Source organism: Alosa pseudoharengus, unplaced genomic scaffold (genome assembly GCF_046254945.1).
Source record: "Alosa pseudoharengus isolate Yale_2024_CS ecotype anadromous, Long Island Sound unplaced genomic scaffold, YU_APseudo_1.1 YU_APseudo_1.1_scf_2, whole genome shotgun sequence".
NCBI lineage: Eukaryota > Metazoa > Chordata > Actinopteri > Clupeiformes > Clupeidae > Alosa > Alosa pseudoharengus.
In genome coordinates this window covers 817,945-831,724 of record NW_027468663.1, presented here as the reverse complement: position 1 = coordinate 831,724, position 13,780 = coordinate 817,945, and the positions used below count along the sequence as shown (strand labels likewise).

Genomic DNA, 13,780 nt, shown 5'->3' with positions numbered 1-13,780 from the left:
TTTTTTTCCCATGTCACCCGGGGGGCTCCGTAGCATTGTGTATACATTTTAGAGTAGCCTTTTATTTTGAACAGTCCAAGGCACATCTGTGCAATAATCATGCTTTTTAACCTGATCTGGGTCGGGCCATTTCAAGGCTCAACCCCCCCCCCCCCCCCGACATTGCACTACTTCAGAGGGCACTGTTCCCACCTATTTAGGCCTACCATCAAATGCTTGACCTCTTTAGAAAGCTCACACCCTGTATTTTCTTAGGAAACAATGAGAATATTGTATGAAGTACTGACACAGAGCTATAGAGGCTAGAATATTGTTTTGTCTTTCTGCCGGATAACAAGCATCTCTGAACTGACCACATTTCAGCCCTCTAGGGCGCTTGATATGACTTAAGAAACACAATTGAGTTTTTTTAGACCATTATTTGCCAAGGTATGCTTATGCGTTTTATAAAACGCCCTATGGAAACTCCCCATAGGACTTTTGGTTACCCAAAATGCATACTGACAATAAAAGGCTTACTTTGTGGTAACCTTTTTGTGTAAAAGCATAATCCTGGTCTCAAATGAACGGTAACACGTTTCTTGTAGACTATTTGGATTGTATGTCAGGGGTTCTGATATAGAATGACTACACAAAATATGGAATAATTATACAAAAGTCTCTATTTTTGCATTCAAAAAGTCTCTTATTTTTGCATCAATGAGTGTGTATAAGATAGTGGTGGGGGAAAAAAATTGATTCTGTTCAGTATCGCGATATTTTGTGCACGCAATTATATTGATACAGTAGCGCAAAGTATTGCAATATTTAATTATATAATTATCTATTTTCCTTTTATTTGAGTCGGGTTTACTCAGGGTTTACTCCGGGCAGGAGGGGCAGAGCCCTACTAAAGATTCATCCACTAGAAGTAGATCCACAAAATATATTTTTTAAATAAAATGTTGTTTGTTTATTATTGTAATCAGTGGCAAAGTACTCAATCATGTTGCATTTTTGTATGATTTGCAAAGAAATTTCGATCAATTTATGATCACGATCTCGTTGATCATATCTGTAGTTGTTGTAGGCCTACTGTAACGTTACATTTCATTTCTGGTAGGGCAGTGACGTCACTGCCCTGAAGAAATTGAACAGCGCCTGCTGTTTGTCTATGCAAATCTGTCGACCGATAATGTAACTGCAGCTAGAGCGCGGTTAGTAGAAGGTTGGGTGGGCAGATAATGCCACTGCCCACACTATACGACGTCAGAACTTACTGTAACATGCCTACTGTATTAGTCCGCACGAAGTTTGTGATGTCAGACAGACTTTGAAAAATGGCGAGTGAACAGCGTGTGTGCAATAGTGTGGAGTTTCTCTTAAAGAACTCATTCGAAAGACTTGAGTTTGTAGTTAAATTAGCTATCAAAGACCTAGGACCTGATCAGCCCGACATTAACATCGTATAGGCTACCAACAAACAAAGGACAAGAGTCGGTCATTTAATCGGACATTTTCACGTTCGTAGTAGGCCATATGTCTGATAAGAAGCTCTGGTTGTTCTTTTTTTCATGCCTGCTTTTCCGATCTTCTGGGGGACAAGGAGATGTTTGCAGTAGGCTAGTGTAGGTGTGTGTGACATGAAACATTTTTCAGAGAAGGCAAAAAACATGAGGCTAGCATCTGAGTTGTGTAAATTAGCCATGCTGGGGAAAGCTAATATTGCAGCACAACTCGATGAGGGCTAGGCCTAAGTGCGAAATCGTGTACGAGTTTGTTCACCTGAGAGTGACACAGATCAAGTAAGGCTGATTGCACAGACATTTGATGGGGCTAGTGTCATGAGAGGAGCATGTAGTGGAGTGCGTAAGAAAGTGCAAGACGTGTACCCTAATTGCTACAGTATGCACATCAATTGAACCTGGTGATGGAAAAGGCTGCGTCAGCAGCATCCTCAGTGCATGCATGTCTTCTTCGGATCTTTATGGTTTCTCTGCGTTTTTCACAAGATCTCCGAAAAGATTTAAAAGCTTATTTTGGAGTGTTTCGAAATAGCCTAATTGAAACATCTGGAGATTTTGATACAATCTCAGTTAGAGAGGCTAAAGGGTTTTCTCGCATGCTCTTAGATCCCAAGTTTTTATTCCTTGTAGACCTGATCATGCCCCGTGTAGATGTGCTCTATGCACAACTGCAGAAAAGAGCAATTGATGCAGTGGAGTCACACAGGGTTACAGACAAGTTTGTGGCCAACATGAGAACGATAGGCCTACGTGATGTCCCGTGCCTTTGTGCAAAACATACCGGTCCAGGATAAGCGCAGGTCCGCTTCTAACGCTGCGCAAATTGCCTATGAAGTGTGTGACAATCAGTTACTGCCACCGACAGATTTTCATTCACTGGCCATTTGTCTGCCTCCATCCTATTTAGTTCAAGCTTCCTCAAATTTTCCAAATCATTCTCCAAGGATCTCGTAAAAAAAAGCCCTTTTACGTGTAGGCCTATAGGCTATGTGTCACTTAATATTAATTTCTATACAAACCACGGTAGACACGCAAGCACTCATCCCCCACCCCCATACACAGAATATTTACCTTTTTAATGAATAGCCTACTTTTAATTTACTCTTTAAAGTTGAGCTAGCTCTTGAACACAATCATTTCGTTACTTATAATTTATTTTATGAGTAGGCCTACATGACAATAAACAACTTGAACTTGACTATGAGAGCTGAGGCGGCGCGAAGCCTATGCTTGGAGCTCCAGTGGAATTTTGATTTCGCAACGAATTCTCGGTAAATTTGTTTCCCTCTTGAGTTTTTCCCCCAAAGTAGTTCTCCACTGATCTGAGCTAATGAGCTGATTACCGGTACCTACCTTGTAGCTTTTATTTGTCTGGAATCTCAACATTTTAAACTTCACTTCTTATGAATAAAATAACATTAAGTAGGCTAACCATAGGTTAGTAATGCATGAACAAAACGGTGTTTTGACCGCAAGTGGTAACATTATGGGATTCCATTCCCCAGTTTCCGCTCATAGCCCGTAAAAATGTACAAAATCTCCGTGGACCGCCCTTAGTGTGCGTCCAGCTGCCGGTGACCTGGAACTATGCCAATTTTTTTTTCTAAACTTGATCATCAGACTCTGCCCTGCCTATTTGTCAACTCAGGAGCCGCTACTGATTGCAGGTATAGTGCATAATTTATTCAAGTCCCACAACTCTAGCCATCATAATGCGAGAAATTCCAGCACACATTTTACAGCGCTATCTGATAAAGTTAATCTAATAATGGAGTAGCGTGAATGCAGGACCGGACAGACCAACTTCTGACTTGAATCGAATGTAACCCCATCCAGGGACACACAGGTGCGCTCTCTCTCTTTCTTTCTTTCTTTCTTTCTCTCTCTCTCTCTCTCTCGCAGCAGGACTTGTCACCGCTGAAGTCAAATTATGCTAGTGTAACAGAGATAGTAATTTGTCCGCCACTCACGGCCCTTGAACCCGCCACCTCGACACACACCGGCATGGGAGTTGAACGTTCTAACCACTGAGCTAAAAGCCCAGGCTTCCAACTCAGCTGTTAGAAGCGTTCTTAACCCTTTAGGCGCCAGAGTTTTTTTTTCCGAAAAGTTCGATTTTGACATCTTCATTTCAAAAGGCTATATCTTAAAAGTGATAAGAGATAGAGACTTTCTGTAAATTAGAGAAATATTAAGGATGACCCAAAGTTTATGTAGGGATTAAATGTTTATATCTAATTTGCATATTATGACGTCATATGGTGGCGGCCATCTTGGATTATAGAATTTTCATGAAAAGTCGCATGTTTGAATGATAAAATGCACCACTTCTTTCCCCCCAAAATGTCCCTCACCTTCTGTATGCTATATTGCACAATACTGAATGCTCAGGTAAATACTAAGTAGTAAACAACTATGTAAATCATTACTAATAAATGGCAGAAACAAACCAAATGCATGTAGCGGTAGGCGCCTTTTGCTGTAAGAGATTTTCCATTTACTACATACAGTAGGCACTCTGATTCCATGTATGGGGCATATATATATTATTCAGATGACACACAAACACAAGTAGACAAGACCTGTTTAGTTCAAAAGCTCACTTGCCACGGCAAGGCACAGATCAGGAGTGAGATGACTAGACAAGACAAGAGACAATGTTAGTATTTGTTTTCTTTTTGTTGTTTTTGTTGATGGTTTTTTTTTGTTGTTTTTTTCTTAGCTGACAAAGACACACACATCACAAGGACATGAACACACAAAAAATAACACATATATGTCCTAAATGGTCAGGGAAATAGATAATCAACAGTGTAAATCATTACTAATAAATGGCTGACAATTTTTTTTTTATGTAGCAGGCCTTTTGCTGTAGAGATAATGACTATCCATATCCTATCCATACAGGGCCGGCATTCCCATCATCTTGTGATAGACTAGGCCTGGCCTAATGGCTCTCCTGCCCCGTGTCACCACCTCTGCTCCTGTTGCGAGCAGCATGGCCAGATCTGCCTCGCGCTCGCGTCGAGTGGAGAGAATTTGCGCAGCTCGGACTAGGCCTACTGTCATTCTCATTGCGACTCCCCACACTGCCTCTACGTTCCCCCCTAACTGTCCTATGAGCACTTCGACCTCGTCTAACATACCCAGTGGCATTAGACAAAGGCTCCACCACGTTACTGTTGCCGCGATTGCGGAGAGGCACACTTTCAGAAGACAGAAGCTAGCGCTACATGGACATTAGGCTACCTCCAGCCTCGTTCGCCACACCACTAACACCCTGCTAACTTCCCGATGAACACTCCGAACCCGTGAAACATTATTCCCACCAGTGACATTGGGCAAACGATTCAACGTTTGTGCTTGGTGTAAGCTAAACTATGGAGTAAACTCTCACTTTGTCCAGCTGCATCATTGCAAGGCAGGGACGCATCTGAAGCCTCACTAAACGAATCACCGTCATTTTCTGAAGGCAGATATTCCCCTTCAGAATCAGGGTCCGCGAATAGAAGACCCAACACTTAATTTCGGGTAAACTTTTTTGATGCCATTAGACGATAATCTAATGCAAATACTCGCTGACGTTGACAATATCGCTCTGACAAAGTGGCTCACACGCAGACTAGCTCCGGTATTTCACGCACTGATTCAATGCGCTGTAGCTAGAAGGTTTTGTTTAAAGCATGCCCTTTTTTTGACTCGGGGATGACGTATGACATGTCTGCCATCTAGTGGAGGTCGAACGAAATATGACACCCTATTTGACTAAATAGAGGGTTAAAGGTTAGGGCTGTGAGGATTTACACGGGCAACTAGCACACTAGTTCAGTTCGCCTCCGTTTCACTCACCTCCCTAAATCCTCACTCCCATGATCCGGGTCTACGGCACCACTGTATCAGAGGTTGTAATTAGTCCGCTGCTCACGGCCCTCGAACCCGCCACCTCGACACACACCGGCATGGGAGTCGAACGCTCTAACCACTGAGCTAAAAGCCCAGGCTTCCAACTCAGCGGTTAGAAGCATTCTTAAGGTTAGGGCTGTGAGGATTTACACGGGCAACTAGCACGCTAGCTCAGTTCGCCTCCGTTACACTAGGTGCTTTTACATCAACTGCTAACCGACAGGAAAGGGAAACAAAAATTTAGCGATCAGGAACTGTCAGGAATTTTGCAAACACAGAAGTATTACATAGAGTGGCCATGAGATGCGAAGGAACATGGATGTGTTCTCCATTTGATGAACGTAATCGATTGCGGACGTGCACTGACAGTAACGGACACCGAGCACATCGTTGGCCTAGGTTAGGCTACTTTTAGTTTTATAGGATGCGTATTCAGTACGTGAAAGATGCTTCATACCAAAACAGCGATCAAACATTGTCAAATTTATCCTTACATGTGTTGTCACAAACACTTACTCCTATTAGAAAATCAAAACCAAAATCATGTAAGTAAAGACTAAGTCAAAGTCTATGACTGTGTTGTTCTGTCATAGACGCCTGTAAAAGGATAATGCGATTTTGGTTTGTAAAATGTATGAACCCCCCCCACCCAGCTACCCACCACTGTGTTAATCCCCCCTATGTGTCTGTCAGGTGCTTTATTATCTTGGCAAAGGTGAATGCCAACTAACATGGATTAAAACAAATTTGTTAAGCCGGGGGAAGTCCACAGTCCTGGTTAATATCATCTCCACTGTTGAACTGAGAGTGGAAGACAAGAAAATATGAGTCGTTTCCCATGTGCAAAGTAACAGTTGCAATAAACTGATTATGTCTGTTGTCTTGCCCCAAACGTCACAGTAAGCTGACATATCTAAGCATTAGCCACATAGGACTTGACATAGTAGGCTTAACAGTAGGCTACTGATAGCTAGGTTTAGCTATCAGTTGAGTGTAGTTTCATATAGTGTAATGAAAACTTGGTTCCAGGGGATAGGTACATCCATCATATTTTCCCAACTATTAAATATTTTATCCTCAAAAAAAGTATGCATCGCACACTGGAAGAAATATTTTTGCTGATTTTATTTGCGTGTTTATTTGCGTTCCATATTTTATATGGTACTACTGTTAGTTATTTTACTATTTAAAATGGAAAGTAGCTAAAACCAGCTCCAAAAGTCGCTAAATGCAGCTAGATGACGCCACACACTCATTTGCATTTCAATGACGTCAGCAAAAATAAATATATTAGATATTTTTATTTACATGTATTTAATGTACTTATAATTGATACACTCACTTCTGTAGGCCTATAGACCTACTATCTTGTCATAGCCAACACCAGAATGAGCATCAAGTGGCTGAAAAGCAGTCATTTCCAATCTCCCAACTGCTACATCTGCTTTGCACTGCTTGAAGTCTGATTATAACTTCACCATAGGCTACACACAATTTAACCTTATGACAATGGCTATATTTTGGATATATTTAGGCTACATAAAATAGGCTAGGCTTAAATGTCACACAAAAAAGTGTAGATTTGTGGTTTTCATTGGACAGCAATGTTTGTTGTTTTAATTATAGGTACATGTGGTAAAAGATACACAACGTGGAGCTACATTGGAGGCAGTGATTAGCAGAATGAAAGCCATGAACACTTGCGGTGGGTTTGAAGATCAAAGGTCAAACACAAGATTTGTTGCTGTGTCTGCTACCATTCCAAATATTTTAGATGTAAGCCAGCTTTTCACACACATTTTATGAATGGTGTAATCTATGTATTCTACAGCAGTGCCCTGAATACTGTATTTGCTTTGTAGATAGCATGCTGGTTATCTGACAGTGTGGGGCCTGCAACTTGCCTCGAAATGGATGAGAGCCACAGGCCGGTAAAACTCAGGAAAGTGGTGTTGGGTTTTCCATGTTCCAACAGTCAAACAGAGTTCAAGTTTGATCTTTCCCTCAACTACAAAATGGCCAACATCATTCAGACCTATTCAGACCAGAAACCATCACTTGTGGTAAGTTATAAATCTTTGTCAATAAACATTCTCTTTTGACAACATGTGTAGCATTTCCCTATAAAACTGCATTTGCAGTCAACAGCAGGCTTGGAATTTCACCATTTTAGGGGCAAGGCCACTTGGCCTTCAGTTGGGCATATTTGGTGGGGGGCACAAAGGCCACATGCCAGGGCACCGTGCCTATGTACACATGCCTATTCACAGTACACATGCCTATTCACAGCAGTAGGCTAGACCTGCATCACTGTATGAAACATTACAAAAACATAAAACATGACATATTACATAGAACTGTAAATCATCTGATCATCTAATATTTACAGATATCTAGGCTATATTTAACATTTATTTTATATTTGGCCTGTTATGGAATCATGTATTGAACAATTTAAGCACAGCTTAGCTTTAAGAAACTCAAATAGCCTAGATGCATGCTTTGCATTTTGTAATCATTAAGGCTACTTTCACAAACTCTTAGTCAGCTGTCCTCTGATTTTTGGCCCGTTATGAAATCATGTAGAACAATTTAAACTAGGGCTGTCAAAATAACTGATTCATTTCGATTAATTAATTTGAGAAAAAATAACTGATAAAAAAAAAAATAGTGCAGATTAATCGATTCCGTATGACCTTTGACCCTGAGCTGTTCTAGTCAGTAAAAATTAGACTGTAAAATGAAGGAGAGAGAAGAAAACGTGCTGTCTGGATCATTGATTGGAACATTTACTTTTAAAAATCGGCCTGATGGTGTTGATAAATACCAGTAAATAGTGTTGAAAATAAAGTCCTCTGCAATGTCTGCAGCAAGGAATTTGCATACCTCCGGAGTTCATCAACTCTACTCTCTTTGCACATCAATGCAAAGAAATAAGTGGGGAGGTGAGGGGAGTGTTAATTTATTTTCATTGTGTCCCCTAGGTTATATCTGTGGCCTGAAATGCCTTGTATGTGAAAAAAAAAACTTCTTCCCGAAGCACTTTTGAATTTATTTCCTCAGCATATTAGGTCATATCATAGATTATTATGGCCATTATTTGAACAGTGACATAATAATAAAAGTCAGTTTGCACAGATAAAAATCACTTTAAGCATTGAGTGCTCCGGTCCTGCTCCTTGGCTCTTGTTAGACCTTGGATCTCCCTTTTTAATAATAAAAGAGATTTTGAACTTTAATGTTACTAATGCTGATTATTCAATGAATTTAAATATTTCAAATACTTTCACAGCAAAAATTATATGTGCGATTAATTTAGATTAATTAACAAGAGGTTATTGTAGGTAGCAGGGACCTACTGTCGAGCAAAGTTGCACGTCTTCCCTCTGCGGCGCAGATAACCTATTACTCCTATTTTATATATCCCCCTTGGAAGTTGATCAGGCTTCCGTAGAGGATTTATTGAGAAGTTATTAAATAAGGAGTAACTACGCCTAGGTCTCGGACAGTTGGCTAACGTGCAAAGATTTTTGACCCTAGAGATTATCTAGAGACACAGGTTATAGGCTACTTCTTGCTTAGGTTTTTAAAGAGTGGAGACCTTTTTACCATCCTTCAGTATAAAGTCACGCTAACCCAAGTCTTAGAAAAGACAGATGAAGAACCAAAGAAGAGATACCTTATCTTCCTGTTAGGAAATCGTAGAAGACCCAAAAAGAGATAAAAATACTGCTTGAAGAGTTAGATGCCATAGTTAAATGAACTCTTTACTTTTCAGCACTTCAGAGGTGTTAACAAAATACGGCACATATCCACTTGCTGGTTACAATGTTTGGCACAAAAAGGAAAAATGAGTAAATCCACAAATAGAGGAAAAGAAAATACAATAAAAATAGTAAATCCACAACTGGAGAAAAAGGTCAGCCGATTGTCGTTCAGCAGTCACACTCTGTGGGAGTAGCAGGTGTGATATCTGCAACAGGTTCCACGGAGTTTCGGTCTGCGACGTCCAACACTTTGCTTCTCAACGAATTCCGGAGGACGAATTCTAACAACTGCATTTTGCGACATCATAAAGCAAAAACCCAACGACTTGAAGGAAGGAAAAAAGAAGAAGAAGCAGCCCCGTTCGTTTAGTTCGACCCCTATGTATACTAGGTAGACTTGTCCTCCCCCACACATTCCTAAGGCAAATCAATCCTTCTTTCCCACGACAGTTTAGAACCTTCCAGAAGGTGCAGGCACATTCCCACGATACAGGGATTTTCCCACGGTAGCTGGGAATATTCCCACAATGCTAATACATTCTAAAAGTCACTGATCTTAACCAACAATTTGAAATGACACACATTACTTCTCCGGGTTACATTTCGGAGATGCTACATTACATTCAGTAGCCTACTTTAGGTTTACAGATGGTTTCAGAAGTTACACAAACAGTTTACATTCAACGACAATTATAACAATGTGACACATTACATTTAACAACGTACACTTTTACAGTCATCAAGAGAGAACGGTTGCATTCTAACAGGTTACAAACATGTATTACATTAACTCTTCACACAAGTACATAATTCCCTAAACAAAGTTACTAAAGTAGTACTTGTCTTGATACATTTCATTCATCACACATTACTATTTATTATGAGGTCATTGTTTGCAGTTATGGCTCATTTTCCATTCTTTATTCACATTCAATAATCATCAAGTATTTCTAAGGTCAGGGCAAATCTGTTTTAGTAATCCAGCACATTGTTCAACATCTGTTACAGCACATTCATCCACTTTCACACTTTCAGGTGAACTTAATTCAAGAGTAGGTTGCAAGGTCATTGGTTTAACATTACGATTCAATTCCTGGTCAGTTTCTTTCCTTATTTGCCTAATCATATTTTCTAGATCAGGCAGATTACCTTGATAGCTAGCGCTGAATCTAGCCTTTCTGCGTTTTCGCCTTGTAAGACGCATTGGTTTTGTGCTACCGCTCTTTAAAATAGCAAGCACCTTGTGTCTTACATTAAGAATAGCATGGCTAGCTTACCTTCATCGGACTCCTTCTGTAAATTCATTATAATCCGATCCTTCATCATCTTTTGGATCTCTGGATGTGAAATAATCCATGATCACGTTGTTCAGGGCATTGGCATCACCAGGATTTAGCAGATTGAGACGTGTAGCATCATTTAAGTGAGCAGCTACCTCAGACTCCCTTCTCCTCCACACCCAACACATAGTTCCTACAGATAACTTGTCTTTGTTGTATTGTTTTGTTTGTTTGTTATTGTATTTCCCTGCCTTTGTCTCTGTTGTATTGTTTGTTTGTTTGTTATTGTGTTTCCCTGCCTTCCTACTATGTAAAGCGACCTTGGGTTTGAGAAAGGCGCTATATAAAATAAACGTATTATTATTATTATTATTCTCTTGAGCTCCGCCATCTCTGTAGACTCTCACAAGACTGACATCCTCACGTAACGTTAACGTTAGGTTTATCAAAACATATCACAGTGTTACAATGTCTATATAGCCGGAACATGTGCATTGATATGACTTTATTTGTGTGGTTACTTTACGGCTTTGATTGGTGAACCGTCTTTGTAGCCTAGTGTTTATAGCCTGGCAAAGCAAGTTATGGGAGATTTTTTATGCACCTCCGCCGTTCGCGGTTTCAAATGTAGATGATCTTTCAGGCAGCTTGGCCAATATAAATACATTTTTAATGTATTTTTCTATTTTTTCTAATTTGGCAAAATCACATCACGTTCAGTTTCAGGGTTTTTCCAAAGTTCCCACTCATCATTTCATTATGTTGTAAAAGTGTCACTTGTAGCATCACTTTTTCACTACACAATTAGAACTTTTGATCATAATTGATAACAAACGCCAAAAACGTGTCCTGAAATGCAAAGCAAACTAGGCTAATAGGCTAACGTTACCTGACTATATCTCTGATGGCTAAAAGAAATAGCAAGCCCGGTTTAAGCATAATCAGAAATAGCATTGCTAGCTAGCAACCTGAGCAAGGATATGCACTGATTGCTAACGTTAACAGAAAACAGCCGAGTGTTGAATTGCATTCAATAACCCATAATCCATATCCATATCCACAACGTAAAATAACTAGCTAGCCAGCATTAATAATTTGCAACGTTAACACCACTTGAACATAAACATGGCTAGTAGGACCTTACGTTACAAAGTTTATTGACGGTAGTATTATTACCTGGCATAAGCATAGACATGCACGCAAGGGCTACAAACCTAAATTTTTTTATTTAAAAAATTGTCTTACCTGCAAGCGACGCGCGAGCATCATCCCGCTGTCTCTTCTTTTTCCTTTTTTCCGCCACCACGCTTGGTGCTTTTCGAGGCCATGCAAGGGCTACAAACCTAACATTTTTTATTTAAAAAATTGTCTTACCTGCAAGCGACGCGCAAGCATCATCCTGCTGTCTCTTCGTTTTCCTTTTTTCCGCCCCCACGCTTGGTGCTTTTCGAGGCCATGTCTAAGGTGTCAAATTTGAGATTGAGGCATAATCGAACAGACCACTGGGAGGTGGGGGAGGGTGGCACCAGAGGGAGACTTTTGCATATTAAATGCTTTAGACATATTTTATTTGCTATTTATACAAGTACCTAGGTAACAAAAATACACTGGGACGGAACTGGGCCACACCTACCACAACGTCCGGCACGGATCAGCATAATGGACCTGATCCGACGTCCAAACGCACATCGGTCCAAAATTGGTCTGGATCCGTTTGACGGATCTGGTGCCAACAAGGGCTAAGACTGGCCCAGTTCCGTATGATAGTCTGTGTTACTGACGTGTTCCAGATCTGCTTATCATATGCAATACGGGTCCGCTTATTGTGTGTGGTACGGACCCGTTTATCAGATATCAGCCGGCTTTATTTGACATGTGAAATGTGATTGGTAATTAATTATCCTGAAAAATCTGTTTGCTACACATTTGCTAACAGGCTCGTTATAGGTTCACCCAGGCTAAAGTTCGTAACGTTTTCCCAACAGCTCAACTAATAAACATAAGCTAGGCTACAAACACAATAGAGGGGGGGAAAAAACTTTACACATAAGTGTCTTATTATTTTTTATTCAACAACCTGGCTGTAGAAGTGCAATCCCAGACAAAGTTTAAGTCGTGTTAATTCCACTGTTCATCGATATTCAGGCTGTCTTCCTCAGTCATCTCCATGGTCAATCTGAAACAACACAAAATAAACATCAGCCATTTATTCCTTTTTGAAAATAGGCTAAGTCACAATTACACTCGTTTTTTATCATCAGTGATCCTGTTAGCGTTATCACTGTTTTTCCAAAATAGTTATTATGATGGATGTTTCGCTCAAGCTAAGCTAGTATATTGCTGGAAAATAATAGCATTAACCTTACAGTAAAGTTATTAATCGCTCGGCTGCTTGTTGTTGTCTCTGATAAAAAGCAGATAGCCTACCTTGAAAAGTTGGGCTGCGTCCTAGTCCAACTGCAGGCTGGCAAATCATGGCAAAAGATTGATAGTGAGCAAACCAAAGATCCTTGATTAACGTTACTGCTTGGACTTCTGCATGCGTGGCAAGAATATGGGGTTGTCTCATAGCACTGTTAGATCTGACACAAACAACAATTGACTACTTTTACCACTGCTAGGTGATAATAAAAATAATGAAACGAGCATATGATCAATATTGAGTCAACCATATCTTCTTTTCCAGCTTTACTGTAGAAATGAAGTGGCCATGGGAACATAGTGCATCCCCATGGTTTCTAAATTTGTGCCATTCCAAAATGCCTTTTTTTTTCTTTAGCAGCCAGTTGACAATGAAGTAGGGAAAGGACAGTCAATTTAGCAGAATAAGCACCTTAATCAATGTTATTACCACCTGGGTCTGCTGTGAAAAAATGGTCCTTCGGCTCATATTCGTAATCCAGGTTTGGGCCAAATCAGTGTTTTGTATTTTAAACGCATCTCCTGGGACCTGGGACAAATCTGTAAACCGGTGATAAAACAGCATTGCTAGCAGAGCTGAAACCTCTATCAGGAGCAGATCTGGCCCACAGTCAGATACCTTATGTCCGCTACAGGCGGATCTAAAGGCTTTTATGCGGATCCGGCCCAAAGGAAATTGCTATCTGGGTAGCCTATTGTGATGATTTTTCACGACCCAGATTTTTTGGTGCCCCCCCAGGCATTGGTGCCCTACGCGCAGTGCGTGATGTGCGTGTGCGGAGCGCCGGCACTGCCAAGGCCACCGTGGCCTGTAAACCTCTGATTTTCAAAGGGCCATCACGGCCAACGCAAGGGGCCATGGCCGTTGTGGCCACCCTGAAATTCCTACCCTGGTCAACAGTCA

General features: G+C 40.6%; 1 protein-coding gene across 1 annotated transcript in view; it reads left to right on the top strand.

The window, feature by feature from the left end:
• hfm1 (helicase for meiosis 1) overlaps positions 1-13,780 on the top strand; it is a gene marked incomplete at its 5' end in the record, with an annotated part of 281,244 nt that overhangs the window by 37,213 nt on the left and 230,251 nt on the right. The window contains 2 exons of the mRNA XM_076295693.1: positions 7,035-7,184; positions 7,271-7,471. Of these exons, the coding sequence (XP_076151808.1) occupies positions 7,035-7,184; positions 7,271-7,471 (351 nt within the window). The remainder of the gene's footprint in view (positions 1-7,034; positions 7,185-7,270; positions 7,472-13,780) is intronic.